The sequence below is a fragment of the Myotis nattereri genome (assembly GCF_964212035.1).
Source record: "Myotis nattereri genome assembly, chromosome: 4".
NCBI lineage: Eukaryota > Metazoa > Chordata > Mammalia > Chiroptera > Vespertilionidae > Myotis > Myotis nattereri.
In genome coordinates this window covers 10,434,808-10,450,203 of record NC_138079.1, presented here as the reverse complement: position 1 = coordinate 10,450,203, position 15,396 = coordinate 10,434,808, and the positions used below count along the sequence as shown (strand labels likewise).

At 37.2% G+C, this 15,396-nt stretch overlaps 1 protein-coding gene across 1 annotated transcript in view; it reads left to right on the top strand.

The window, feature by feature from the left end:
• FGF10 (fibroblast growth factor 10) overlaps positions 1-11,533 on the top strand; it is a gene marked incomplete at its 5' end in the record, with an annotated part of 80,571 nt that extends 69,038 nt beyond the window's left edge. Inside the window, 2 exons of the mRNA XM_081090216.1 lie at positions 5,560-5,663; positions 9,881-11,533. Of these exons, the coding sequence (XP_080946342.1) occupies positions 5,560-5,663; positions 9,881-10,078 (302 nt within the window). The 3' untranslated portion in view covers positions 10,079-11,533. The remainder of the gene's footprint in view (positions 1-5,559; positions 5,664-9,880) is intronic.
• Positions 11,534-15,396: the final 3,863 nt, after the last annotated feature.

Below are 15,396 nucleotides of genomic sequence, written 5' to 3'. Positions count from 1 at the left end.
CCTTTCAGTTTCATTTTAATTGGATGTGGAGATATTAATGCATCTCAAGGTTTTACAAATATGATTCTAGTGACAAGAGAAAAAAGCCTGTATTTAATGAATACCCAGTTTTCCTGTACTCAGCCAGTCATTAGGACCTCTCATTGATTCATTTATGTATTCAGTAAATATATATGAAGACATAGTATGAACTATGCACTGTTTTTAAATAAATAACAAAAGACCACTGCAATTGTTGTGGTTCAAAGTGATAAGACCCACAGTGATTCTGAAGGAAGATCACATTGGGAGCCATGTAGCCCCATACTCTTGGGTTTGGCCACACAATCTCTGAGGTATATAGTGTAAATGAGACAACAAGTTCAAGGAGCTTAATGGGTTTTTCTATATTAGAATATAACCAACCATTTTTAGGAGAGAGAGAGGGAGAGATAGAGAGAGAGAGAGAGAGAGAGAGAGAGAGAGAGAGAGAGAGAGAGAGAGAGATTTAATTTAGAGATGTTAGGATTTGAGTATTACATTTTACTAACCATGATATATTTCAGCACATTGACTGAAACTACCAGACTATATAGCACTATAATGTATTTTGAGTTAAAATGCTTAGAGAAAAATAACAGACGTGACTGATTCTGAATTCGTGAGGTTCTGACATTTATTGAGATGCTTCCAAGTTTCACAACTGATTTTTTGAACAGTAGATTCCTCACCCAGGAAAGCACCACTGTTAGACAACAAAGTAGAGCCCTCACTTTTACGGAGAGTGGCCCCATGAAGTGCAGTTGTTGGTAAAGCCAACTGTGGTTCATGCACATGCTGAGCTCTCTTCCCTCCTTGTGCCTGTTTTTACTCATTTACTTTTCTCCGCCCAGAATATTCCCCTCAACTTTAGAAATCCCCACCTATTAAAATCCTACTCCTGAAAGGCTCACATCAAACACCAACACCTTTTTTAGGATGACTTCTTTACTTCTTAAAGCCATAACAGCACATTTTTCCCTCTGATATAACACTTATTATATTTTGTATTGTAATTACTTTAGTTTTTTGTGTCATTATCCTACTCAGCTTTAAAACTCCTTGAATGTAAAGACTGTGTGTTGTTTGTCTTTGCCCCCTCCAGAGTGAGAGCCAACACAAACCCTGCACATTTGTACTTAATACCTGTTAGCAGAATCATCTTTAGGATTCCTTCTTCTATTCATATTCTGTTTATCTAAAAAAGATTAATAGGTCTTTGCATTTATTGTTTACATCTACCTTCCCCATCTATCCATTTTATTAAAGTTTTCTTTGTCTTTTACTTTCTCCTGTTGTGTCCATGAAAAAAATATTTAAGGAGAAAGTTACTATTCAGTACAATAGCTTGTTTATTCTAATAACCCAGATCATCTTGGTTCAATGATTTGCTGGGGAGAAAATGGGTCAGATGTTACTCTCCTAGAAATGAAAATCATAAGCTAGGAAAGATACTTGTGAATGGCCACCTCCTTAGATTTATTATTCAAGCATTCATCAAAACATAGCATGCCCTGCAATTTCAAAGAAAAGATGACTTACATGAAAATTACAACTATTAGGTTATTTCCATTTGGAACAGTTTACAAAATCCTCCCCATTACTATAGTGATGATGCATCATTAGGTATAATTTGCTCATTAATAGGAGCTGATTGATGTCACAATCACTTTGTAATGTTGATTATCAAGCTTTACTATTTAGGATTTCAAATATAATTCAGAATAAACTTTACAGATTGCTATTATTTACTAAAAGGGATTTGCTAAATGTTGGCTTTTTCTAATATGTTCTTTAAAAAGATATATATTTTTAGGTAAAATATTCCTGTTTGCCTAAATTCCATACAAGATTCTTGATAACTTAAGTCTGACTTAACTTCCTAACCTCACTTCTTACAACTTCCTGCCTTATTCCTTTTACTCTAATTGGTAAAGAAAACTTATAATTTTGTTTCTGAAAACACCATATTGTTCACCATAATGTTTTGCTTATGTCTTCTCCTTTTCCTCGGTTATCTCTTACTCAGTTCAGGTCTCACTTCCCATAGCTGGTCTGCCTTGGAACCTCAGCCAATATGAATTGCCTTCATCTTTGCCTCCCTTGTCTTCCATTTAAGTACTCACTATCACTTCATATGTTTTATTGGAATTCTCTCTGCATTTGTCTTACATTCCCAATAAAACATAGACTTTGCAAGAGGAGAGCCATAACTTGGCTTTTTATCATTTCCCAAAAGGGTGCCCTTCTCCTCATGGGCCTTCCTATGTATGAAACTGTTCAAAAGCCCTTAAACCGATTTACAATGCCACCTGTCATATTCATCTTTTGAGAGATAGCAAAACTGATGTGGTTACAACTTAATATAAGTGACAGAATTTCACTATGAGAATGTCTAAATTTACAAAATATCTAAATATATGGGAAATATAATTTATGTTTCTTTCTATTGATGATATAATTTTCAGGTCCTAGTTTCTTTTAGTGAAAAAACAGTGCTTTTTATACGTTTAATTTTAAGATAACTGTAGATTCAGATCAGTTGTGAGAAATACAGAGAGATTCTGTATGCTGTTCCCTTAATTTCTCCAAGGAAGCTGTCCTTCAGTTGGCATTTAAGTTTACATCAAGGTATACACATATAGAGCTATCAGTTATTACTCTAAAAATTGTCAAACAAAATTCTAGTGCTCTTTTCCAAAAATACTTATATTGGCAAACTTGATCATGCTCACCAAAGAACGGAGAACACTGGAGAGATTCTTTATGAAAAATAGAGAAGTCTTCTGGACTTGAGCAGTTTCTCAGAAAATCACTCTCACATTCAAAGATATTTGTAACAAAAGCAGTCACTGTCCATCACCCACAAGATTATCAAATTATGACTTACTAACATATGATGTATCCAAAAAATTATTTTCAGAATTTGAATGAACCTTACATCACCTACGTCTTCCCTCTTTCTATTTTGAAGTATATAGACCTTTCCAGGCGAGCTTTAACTAGTCATAGAGTGGGATAAGAGGTGAATTGATTGATGAATTTCTTGAATATTGAGTTCCTATTTTGTGCAAAGCAGAATGAAACCCACAGATTTTCAAGCTAAATATGCTCTACCATGTGCAATACACTCTCAGAAATAATCAGTCAAGGATTTAGTAATATTTATATCACAGCACGTTTCCTCTTCCCAACTTAGTCTGTTACTACAGTTTAATCCCACTACTTCTCATTCACCTTAAAAAGTTTTTGCTAAAATCATCCTTCATTCTTTTTCATTCTAACAGTTTCCAGTTACAAAATCATACATACATAGGGAACACCTTGCAATTTACTGGCAGTGTTTACTTGCCTCTTGAACAGGCAAAGTAAAAAGCAGCCTAAATATTTTGCCCAAGATTCCTAGCATCTGCCTTGCTCCATATCTTCTGCTTATGACATAAAGTCCATTAGATTTCTTTTTCTTAAAATCAGACATTGTCCTCTGTGGTATTCCTGTTAAACACTATTATCTTGATGAGTCATTTTGTCAGATGGTTTTCCAACAGGATTCCTGAAACAGGAAAGAGTGGGGAGATATGATGTAGAGGCAAAATAGTCAGAGATTCTGAGCAAGATATTCTAAAAGCCAAGGTTCAAATGTTGGATACATCATTCCTGGCCTGTGTTGTTGAATGACCTTACATGTGAGTTATATAACCTCAGTATCCTCCATTTTTTTCATCTGCAATTCAAAATAGCAATACCTCCTTATAGGATTGTTATGAGAACTAAAGAAATAAACTGCAAAAAAAGTATGTCTTACAATATGTAAATGAATGTGTGTGGGGTAGTTCATACCTTGAAGGCAACTACCAGTGTAAAGAAAATAGATGTTAAAAGTCTCCTTCACCTTTCATCATCTTTCCTTAGTTTGAGTTTGTCCAAAAAAATTGATCTTACTCTGTTAATGAGAGAATGCTGTGTCAGGCTGGAGGCTTCCTTCAGGGTACGTGGACGAATGGCCCCTGGCATGTAGTTCTGGCACGAGTCTCTCTGGTTATGCCAGCTTTGCCTGGGGGGAATGCGAGCGTGTCTGTTGACCTCAGCATGGCTCATCAACGTGTGAAAGAAAGGGAGCCATTCATGTCTTGAGAACAAGCCACTCTCCTTCCCATTGGGAAGAGTATAAATACAGTTTGTCAGTGACATTCAGGATGGTGTTTCTTACGCCAGGTAATATGTGATGAGTAATAACATATGATTAACTTCCAGATTGTATGGGCTAAGCCCGTAGGAATTTGTGGATTCTGTTCAGGAAGAAGTTCCAAAATCTATAACTCTTAGAGGAAAACTTCACTCTAATAATAATTAAGAAGTCACTAAGCTCTAAGCAAGTTTTAATTATTTAATATGTATCTCTGATTTAATCCTCACAACAAGAATCTGAGGGAGTTGCTCTTATGTTGCCCATTTTACAAATGAAATTGAGATGCCAGGCAGTTCAGTGACGTCTGCTACAGTCATTGACCAGTAAATGCGAAGCTGGGATTCAGACCCAGTCACTCTGAATCCAGAGGCGTTTGATCATCACAGTGCAGCTTCCTACCCTGAGAAAGCTTTCCCAAGAGTCATAAAATAAGAAGTAAGTAGTGAGTACCCAAGGCCTACTTAACCTAAAATAGGTGGGCATTTTGAGTAGAATATCAAATGCCTTTTCTCTCATTACCTAGAAACTTTTCAGAGAAAAGTATCTCTAGATGCACCAATCGAAACTTGTGTATTAGGGGATAAGTTATCTTGTCTATCAGTTACTAATTCCCTTAGTTTTTCATTCTTTCCAGAAAACAAAACAAGACAAAACAAAAACAAACAACAAAAAAACAACAACTGAAAACTTAAATTTTCCATTCTTTCCAGAAAAATAAAGAAAACTTTTAAAAATGCTGATGGATTTCCTCCCAAACCAGAGTAGTAATCCTGCTATGTTAAAGATAATGTGGGTGTGGGATTAGTCACTCTGTACCTCAAAATGTCAACACATTTGCCGAAAATCAATTTATCAGTTAAATGTAGGCAAAAGATTTAGTTTATCTAAGTGTCCTACAAAGAAGAAATAGTTTACCACTGTTTTTACAGATTGAGGCAAATCTGACATATTACTGACATATGCTACAGATTTAATTTAATACCATAATACAGATGTGCGCTCTGATAAGTTTTTGTGAAATCTAGACTAAGATGAGTAGAGTTGTTTCAATATTTATGGGGTTGAAAATGCAGAGTTAGCAAAGGAAGCATTTTAATTGAAACAATATTTCCCCATATTCTCAGAGTAAAATACAGGGGAATTCTTTTAAAGAACTACTACCTGTTTTTATACAGCTTCTGGGTTTTCAGGCACATTGAAAGAAGCTGGCATTTTATTTCCAAGTTTTAAAAAAAATATTTTTGTTTTAGAACCATCAAAAATAAACTCAGTCATTTCTTCTCATTTTTCTTCCTCTCAGCTGAATGTATGTGACTCCTTTAAGTGTAGCCTTTTGTAATTGTATGTTTCAGGTATCCTGAAGATAACTTCAGTTGAAATCGGAGTTGTTGCAGTCAAAGCCATTAACAGCAACTATTATTTAGCCATGAACAAGAGGGGGAAACTCTATGGCTCAGTAAGTATTCTGCTTTCATTTTCAAAATTCACTGCAGTAAATTACTACCACAGTTTTGGACTGTTTCCCGAAGACATTGAATAGCTTTGTTATCGTTCCATTGCTAGTAAATAGAGCCACAGTGGGCTGCTCAGCACAGTTTCAAGGGCTGGCAGGGTAGCTCTTCCAACTCTATAATCTCCTCTGTTGTTCACCCATTAGCCTACCACACAGGCTGATGCTGGCGTCCGTCAGTCAATGTTCTGGATTGCTCACCAGTCAGCCTCTCACGGAAGCATCTGGTCAAACTGGCATGGGCACTGCAGACAGCTTAGAAAGGATCACTGAAAACAAAAATCTTGAGTAGAAAACCATATAAGGTGTCTGTGTTAGCGCTGAGATGAAACAGAGACTTGGGTGTTTTGTATTCTGTTAAAATCTGAAATTGGGAGACATATCAAAAAACGTATCATTTTGTGTGCCATGCAGTCAACTCCAGAATTGTATCTGCCCAGACAATAGTGATTAACTCCATTAAGGAGCTGGTATCCAGCCGGTGCTTTGGTTACATACATCCCCGTGTTCCATAGCCAGAATCAGGAAATATCACTTTAAAATGTGTACATAAACTTCTTTTGTTGATGAACGTCAGGATGGGAGTGCCAGGAGCTCTCAAACTTGAGCATGTGTTCAAATCACTGGGCTTATGAAAACACACTCCCAGATTTTCTGATTTAGTCCATCTAGGTAGGATCTAAGAATTTGCCCTTCTAACAAGGTCCTGGGTGTTCCTGCTGCTACTGGTTTGGGAACCACAATTTGAGAATCATTGGAACTTGATTCCATAATTGGTCTGGGTATAGAACAGCCTTGTATTTCATTCCTATCAGGTCCACTTATAACTGGAGAGTCAGACATACGTTGGGTCGGTACCTTTGGCTGGGGTGGGGGGAGTCAGAGAAATTTTAGTTGAAAATTTCCTATATATGTTGCTCTACTAATGAGCCTAGAAGAGTAATAGAGTATTTTAGAAAGTGACTCTATTTAGAGGTTCACAACATACTCATCTTTGAGGCATTTTTTCTTTTTCTTTTCAATGAATATGCCCAGGTCTCTCCTAAATCTACTATTACCAGGTTTACTGGGTGAGAGGAACAAGTATATGTATATTCTTTAAAGAGCTACTGATACGCACACTCAGACAAAACCAATGCTTTAAAGTAAAGCCAGCTAATACGAGTTTAGATTGAGGGAGAAAATGTAAAATACTGTAATTGCAATAAAAGATTGAAATAATTTTTAATTGATAAAGTATACTTCTTTAAAAAGGTGACATCAAGGAGAAGTGAGTAACTCTCAAATTAACTATGTCATAGAAGTATTAAATACTTTGTCTCTCATTGCCCCACATTTTTTTCTATCCCGACACAGCTCATGTGCTGTGCCTATGTTTCTTTCTGAGCTCTGAGGTCTATGAATTCATTCATTCTATCTCTATCTGAAATAGGTGTCCCGTGCTTTCTATCACAGCACCCTTTTTAGTGACCTGCAATGGCTCTTATCATATATTTTTCTCATTAATGTATTTTTAATATATTTTTATTGATTTCAGAGAGAAAGGGAGAGGGAGAGAAAGAGAGAAATACCAGTTGATGAGAGAGAATCATTGATTGGCTGCCTCCTACATGCCCTACACTGGGATTGAGCCCGCAACCCAGGCATGTGGCCTGACTGGGAATTGAGCCATGACCTCTTGGTTCATAGGTCAATGCTCAATCACTGAGCCACACCAGCCAGGCACATTAATGTGTTTTGTTTTTTTGTTGACTGTCTTCTCCTAGTAGATTGTGAACTTTAAGAGGTCAGAGTCTGCTTTGTTCTCCACTATTTCCTCAGCACTTAGAACCATGCAGTCCACTGAGCTGTGTAATGCGTAAACCTAACTACCTCTCCAGTGAGCTCAGCTCATTACAATCTAGGCTCTCCACTTCCAGCCAGTTTCAAAGAGAAACCCATTCTCTAACCATAGTGCATCATCTTGTGATTTGGCATTATCATTAGGAAGAGTGAAAAATGATGATTTGTTTAAATTAAATGAAAAAATCTCCTCAAATTGGATGTCCTGTTCAGGATGGACAGGTCTGGGAACTTTGCATCTAAAGGGTATGCCATCAAAATTCGTGAGCACACACCTAATATAATTCTGTATGTCAGGAGACAACCCTTATAATTTCCGGTCTTCAATTTTATTTTATTTTATAAGCTTTCTTAAAAATATCAGTTAGGCATCCAGAATCATTGATTAATACAGCTCCATATTCTATTCTTTTGCATCGTTTCCTCCATTTCCTTGTGGGAAAATGTATACCTCTTATGTTTTCATTAGTCATTTTTTGAACAATGCATCTATTGTGTTATTAGTTTTCTCTTGATTGACAGAATTAAGAAAATAAATTATAAAACTGAATTTAAACAGAAGAAGCCTTCAAAGGGCCTGATGTAAGGACCAAAGAAATGTACCTGGTATCCTAAAGAAATTCAAAACCTTTTTCTAAACTAAGACTCTACTTTGAGATTTTGCTCTAGCCTAGATTAAAAAACAAAACACAACACGTTAACACTTACGATTTACCTAAATGCTATAAACAGTAGATTCCTAGGGCCTCCTGTGGAGACTCTGATACAGCATGTGAGCTATGGTCTAAATATTTTTAAAAAGCCTGAGATGAGGGGTCTGCAACAGGTGTACCTCACTTTAAGAAGCATTGTTGTATAAATTTTTTCAGGGGGGGGGAATAACCACTTTTCTATACAACTCTGTTTCAAATATAAAATTATCTAAAATTTTCTCTATCCTCCCAGTGTCTAAACTGAACCCTATTTAATGAAATGAATGTAATTATTCATGTAAAAGGTCATATCTGCTTTGAAAACCACATTTAAATATTACTTTATAGAAGAGAATCACATAGGATAAATTAATTCCAGGTAACAAAGCTTAAACTAATCACATCAACATAAACTATACCTGTTTATGTTGATTCTGCTAATGTTCACAATTACAATCTAGCCCACATAAACCTGGATATTTAAATATACGCATGTTCAAGAATTATAAATTAAGTAGAAATTTCAAAAAGTACTGAGGTGAGAGAAACTATCTGAACTGACCAGTAGACCCGTCAACTGAGAGATGCCTACAATGCCATTGGTTTGGATGGAGAATGTTAGAACTAGAAGAGCAAAAGTCTCAAGTGTTAACTTCTTGACTGTGTTAGTTTGGGTATAAGGAAAGAAGGACATTTTTGAAGCCAGAGTCTAGAAATTAGTGAGGCACCTCCCCTTCATTATTAACTCCAGAGTGAGATCCTGGATTTATGGAATGAATAAGACATCAATCCTTGTCCCAAAAGATCCCCCTAAAAACACATGGTCACTTGAAACAAAGCCAAAGCACTATAGCTATAGAGTGGAATTTCCCAAGATCAAAGTCTTCAGGGTTATACAACATTGCCAGTGCTAGTCACCATATTTATAATTTCTTTGATATGGTAATTCACAAAGAAAGGCCTTCCCCCTCCTACTTTTCCATCATTCCTAGATCTCAGAATAAAACCTATCAAAATTCCAAATTATGGACAATTATAAATAATTTTACAGAAGTGAGAAATCTGGTGTTTAGAAGAGAGAAAAATACTCATTTCTCTCCCAGCCGCATGGTTATCTAGAAATATTAATCTGCTTTCTCATCAATGTCAGTGTGTTTATCGTGGATTTATAGGTAAAGTTTAAACACTTGAAAAACCTACCTTTTTCTTATAATTCAATTTTACCCATGAGGCACCCTAGTCATTACTCTGGGGGGTGGAGGGGATAACACTATTTTTGATCATTGACTCATCACAAATATTGTTAGTGGAATGTTTATTTCATGATCATCATTCTAGGTACTTAAACCACATCATATTCAAGGCATGCCAGCTTTGTAAAAGGGCCTCAGTATGAGTCTATGATGATCAATTAAAGTAAATAACCTGTCTTCACACATAGAATCTGCTTTTAGTTATGAGTTATTAGTTTTACCCTCTGCTGTTGAATTTGTGTTATTAAGTGCACACCTTGCATACAAATGTCAACAGCACACAAACCCTAGAACTAGAATTCTACAGCTGGCTCCAGCCCAATGGAACCAAGTATCATTAACACAAGAATAAAAGATTTTGGTTTTTACTTTGCAGAAAGAATTTAACAATGACTGTAAGCTGAAGGAGAGGATAGAGGAAAATGGATACAACACCTATGCATCCTTCAACTGGCAGCACAATGGGAGACAGATGTACGTGGCCTTGAATGGAAAAGGAGCTCCCAGGAGAGGACAGAAAACTCGAAGGAAAAACACCTCTGCTCATTTCCTCCCAATGGTGGTGCACTCATAGAAGCAGCCAGGGCTTGTGGGTGCAGTGGAACCAAAGGCTCTTTGGCCAGGAATAGTGGGTATTCTTCACGAACACAGTAGCTCAAAAGGCAAAGACGCATGGCAGGCATCTGCTTGCTTGAAAGAAAGAAAGTCTTTAAAGACTTTTGTACACACTGCTGATGTATGATGTTCCTTTCATTAGTTCTGTGTCATGCCTTATAATCCAGATAGAGGTGGAGCAAACGGAATAGAAGTTACTCCTATATGAACAACATTGTGGCTGGGTTTCTTGGTTAAGTTTTTGTTTATGTTTGTTTTTGTTTGTTTTTTTAACCTCTGAGATAGAACTTAAAGGACATGGAACAATCTGTCGAATGATCTTCAGAAAAGTTATTTATGGAATATGAACTCATGTCAAAGACTTTCGTTGCTCATTCCAGCCGAGTGATTCAATGAGCAGTAAGACACGCAAGCATTTACTGGAAAGCACTTGGGTCATGTTCTGTGCACAACCAAAGGAGCTTTGGGCGTGGCATCGTGGAGCATTGGACAGGATTAAAAGATGTACACATGTTAGTGTAAAACTGTTCTAACAAAGCAAATAGTATGGTATGCTTGTGCATTCTGCCTTCATCCCTTTCTATTTCCTTCTAAGTTATTTATTTAATAGGATGTTAAATATCTTTCGGGGTTTTAAAGAGTGTCCTCAGCAGCTGCCCTCTGACTGGCCTTTGCTTTTTCTTCAGCACACCACAGGCATGTTCACGACAAAGTGATTTCAGAACTTGGCAAACACTTCAAGAGTAGGAGATGACATTGTGAGTGCCCAGGGGCGACCCGTTGACTTAGTCTGCACTTCTGCAATGAGAACTGTCAACCTCCCACACGACAGTGCTGGGGGCATGGCTTGAGTGACAGATGTCTGCCATCATTTAAAAACATGGATCACTGCTAAGGCTTTCTTTCCTAAGAAACAGACCAGAAGGCTAAAATGTTTCCCTTCCAATACATCCATGGGTCTCCAGGAATATATAAAAGAAGGAAAATTGGTTGTTAAATACACCTTAGTAGCCTAGCCTCATTTTTTACTAACGATTGTCTGCCACCTGTAGCAGTGGTAGGTGATGACGAGGCTGTCTTCGTATGTAAGTACCCTTTATAAGTCCCCCTTGTGCATCTCCCTCAAAGGAACTCTCGAGGAATTTGGTACGAAGTGCAACTCTCCCAGGGCCTTAATCTGAGCAAAGATATCCTGGTATATGTGTAACCATATGCTGAACAACCTGTTCAAGCTGTATGATCTAGTCTCTACAAAACCAAATAAAACATCTTTTCTGTAAATTCAAAGAGCTTTGGAAGGTTCCATAATGTAACCATATCGAAATTCATTCTGTTAGAGCAGGTATAGAAAACAGGACGTAAGAGTGTACCGGTCAACACACATTGTACTCCACTAAATAAATACTTAAGCCTTATTTGCAGTGTCTGTAGTGATTTTAAAAATGTAGAAAAAGACTATTTGTTCTAACTATTTCAAGTGACATATATATAAGAGTATATTGATGCTGCAATTTTACCTTCATACTTCTTGTTTTAAAAAGGCCTGTTTACTTTATTGTTTGGACACGGTATTTTGGTACAAGAAAAAGACTCACTAAATGTGTCTCTTTACTAAAGTTTAACTTCTAGAAAGGCTGGTGTTTTGTGACTTTTTCTTATACCTTAATTGTGTCAATGTTTAACCAGCACTTCCAGTTAATCTGTTATTTAACAATTAGCTTTATTAAGAAACTTTCCCATAAAGTAATCCTATAAAAGATCTCATTTTTTCTCATTTTTTTTTAAAAAGTTGGTATTTCAAAAAGAAATGCATTTGAGACAGTGAATAGGCTTATGGCTAACATTGCCTTTCATGGTACCTGCCTTCCAACTTGCTTTTTAACAAATGAGATACTAAAAAAATGTTTAATCTTTGTGGTTGGAATCTATATGTTAACATTTAATTGGTAACTGAGTCTGTAAGCTGCAGTGTAGTGCACTCCTATCAGAACTAGATTATCTTGGTTCTTTTATTTTAAAATAATAATTGCACCTGACATATGAAGATGGACCACCCACAACCCAAATTAAACGTTTGATGAGACAAATACAGTATTAGATGACCACGGTCAGAGCAAATAGGGCACAAACTGGATTCGTGTTTCACACAGCCGTTTAGATTACCAAGGAGACCGTGTAAGCAGTCATCATTATAGTACTCAAAACACTAAAACAGCTTCCAGCAAAATGTATCAAAGCTGGCAGAAGCCAAAAATAGAAAACATCTCCCTTACCTCTCCCCCCAAAATACACACACACACAAACACACACACACACACACACACACACGAGCACGGAAAGTCAGATAAGGAGAAATGAGACTCTCCTGCATTTAAAAATGGCATGTTTGCTCGATATGGAGACGGAATACTGGCCCCCTTTGCAGCTGGATTGTGCTACTGAAGGAAAAGCAGTTTCAGCCCTGAATATTGTATATATTTTAAAAAGCATCATTATTTCAGGAGCTCTGCCTCTATGGGAATCGTGCTCCCCTTCACACCTCACCACAATGTCAAGGTACATCAGCCTCAAATGCGTGTCCATCGGAGTGCTGGCCCTGGGGAGACTCCTCGTGACAATATAGAATCCCCCCTCCTCCCACCTTCCGAAAGGCTGCACAGTGTATAGCATGTTTCATTTAAGTAAACTAATAAAAATGCTGGGAAAAGAAAATTAAAATAGTGTCCTTGTTTATTTTATTAGCCTAAAACGATACCTGGTAATGCAGAGAGAAGCCTGAGTGTGCCTGGCAGGAAGCGGTTAAATGCCCCACAGCCTCCAACAACAACAACAACAGAAAAAACATCACTCAAACATTTGTAAGGTTTCTTTAATGTTTTACATGTGTGAGTCAGCTATCCTTCCTCTAATAACAACCAAATGCGTTCGACTTCTCCAGAGTACGCAGGTCCACCTATTTACACAGTGGACCGGGAAGGAAGAATTGAAAATAAGGATGGCTTGTGAAACAATGAGACTTTTGGAGAAAAGCCAAGAGGCTGCAAAATCTGATTTCAAGGGCATAGAGTAGGCCGATGAACTTGATTTGAAAAGTAGAGAGAGAAAAGAATTCAACATAATGACTTGGATCCCGGGCCCAAGCAAGGTTACAGACACTATTTGAATGGATAAACATTCATGCTGCACAGATCTAGTAATTTTGATGTTGTTAATTCAGGGTTTAGGCCTATTCACAAAAGTAAATTTCATCTTTTCTTTGTCAATGAAGTCCAAACATTTTGTAAATAAAGATGCCTGTAGGAAGCCATGACATATTTAAGGGAAGATACCCAGTAGAAGTAGCCCAATTACATGCAAATATTACATTCATTAAGAATTCCTGTCTGTTTCGCTAGATAGGACTTTTGCAACTTAAACTAAGCAGTAAGAAAAAAGAGGGATGTTTGGGAGGAATACTGGAAAGAAAGGGCAGCTCTGTGTCCCACCAGCACTAGACAGGAAGCAGCTCCAATCGGCTCCCTGTGGCTCTCATGTCCTCTGATCTCTGACTGGCTTTATGTTCTCAGCTATTCCTTGCATCCAATTTACTTCCAACTCCAAAACCCAAGACCTTCTTCTCAAGATCCTACAGTGGAAACAGCCTAGGTATGACTTGTATCGGCCAAGTCTAAATAACATAACAACCTCTAGAGCAGTGGTTCTCAACCTTCTGGCCCTTTAAATATAGTTCCTCATGTTGTGACCCAACCATAAAATTATTTTTGTTGCTACTTCATAACTGTAATGTTGCTACTGTTATGAATTGTAATGTAAATATCTGATATGCAGGATGGTCTTAGGCGACCCCTGTGAAAGGGTCATTTGACTGCCAAAGGGGTCGCAACCCACAGGTTGAGAACCACTGCTCTAGAGTCATCTGTATGACAAGGGATGCGGGCATTGGGATGGACCAAGTTTCAGTCACATGACCAGAGTTGCCGAGGTATGGATTTTGCACCCCACACGACAGGAACTAAGGAAAAGCAGTGCACCAAAGGGCAGTGCTGGGCAGGGCAAAAGCAAAAATGGTTCTTAGCTACATCTATTTAAATGAGACTACTGACTTAAACATGCATCTTCTAATCGCGCATTTTTTCACTAATTCTAATTAGCCTTCACCTATTTATTCAAATCAGAGATTTCAAGATCTTATTCTATATAGCATTTTTTAAAAGGGAAAGATTGTATTTGTCTTGTCTTATTTTGTTTTGTTTTAAAGTCAAGAGTAGAGCCCTGACTATAGCCAGGCTCAGTGTAATTCTGCAAACTTTTGAGAATGATCATTGAGATGAACGCAAGTTTTCATGAAATCAAAAGGTGGTCCTCCTACCAAATATTAGCCTATATCACAACATGACGTAATAAGCCTTTCTTTAAGTTTATCCAAGAGTATGTACTAGTATTTTCAAGTATATCAACATGTAGAATAAAATCTAAAAATGAAATGCCGTTTGTGTTTTTCATTGTAAAATAAAAAAGAAATAAAGTGAAAAAACCTCCTTTATATCTCTTACTATGTCTTGTGTACAACGGATGAGACAACAAAAAACTTCATAATGTGCATTTTTCTTTTCCTTTGCTGATTTAGAAAATAACAAAACACAAAGATGCCCTTATAAGTTCATATCCACTAAGAACACCTTTGTGAACAATATGTATTTGTTAACATGGAATAATCATGAGCAAACTAAGGAGATCAGAGGCATTGATCTCATTCCTAAGTGGCTAATAGTGAACATTTCCATTTGTCTTTTCCTTGACAGCAGCTAAGGACAACAGTTCTAGACCCAAAGAGAAAAGCCATATGCCAACCATCTATTCACGTGGCGTGGATTATCTTGCATATTTTATTATCCTCCACAAAAGAGTCTATGTTCCTGTTTTAAAATAGGCCATTGCATCCTCTGGAGATGAGCACAGCAAATGAAGAATCAATCCATCCCGTGTTCCTCATTACAACTGTAATTGAACATATGCCTTCGTACAACTCCAGCAGTGACCCTAGCTGCAGAATCGCCAACTGCAGTCAAACTCACCGTCCTGAAGTTTGGTTTTAATTACCTTGCACACGTCTTCAGTGCCTAAATGATCGCACAATTTTCTAAATTATTTCGTTATCATTTCTGTGGTCAGTTTTAGCTGCTGACAATGCAAATATTCTCAGAGGCCTTCCAGGGAGAGTAAATGAAAATCCATGTTTTATGAGGTGCTAGCAATCAAAAAAGACTGCTTCTTACG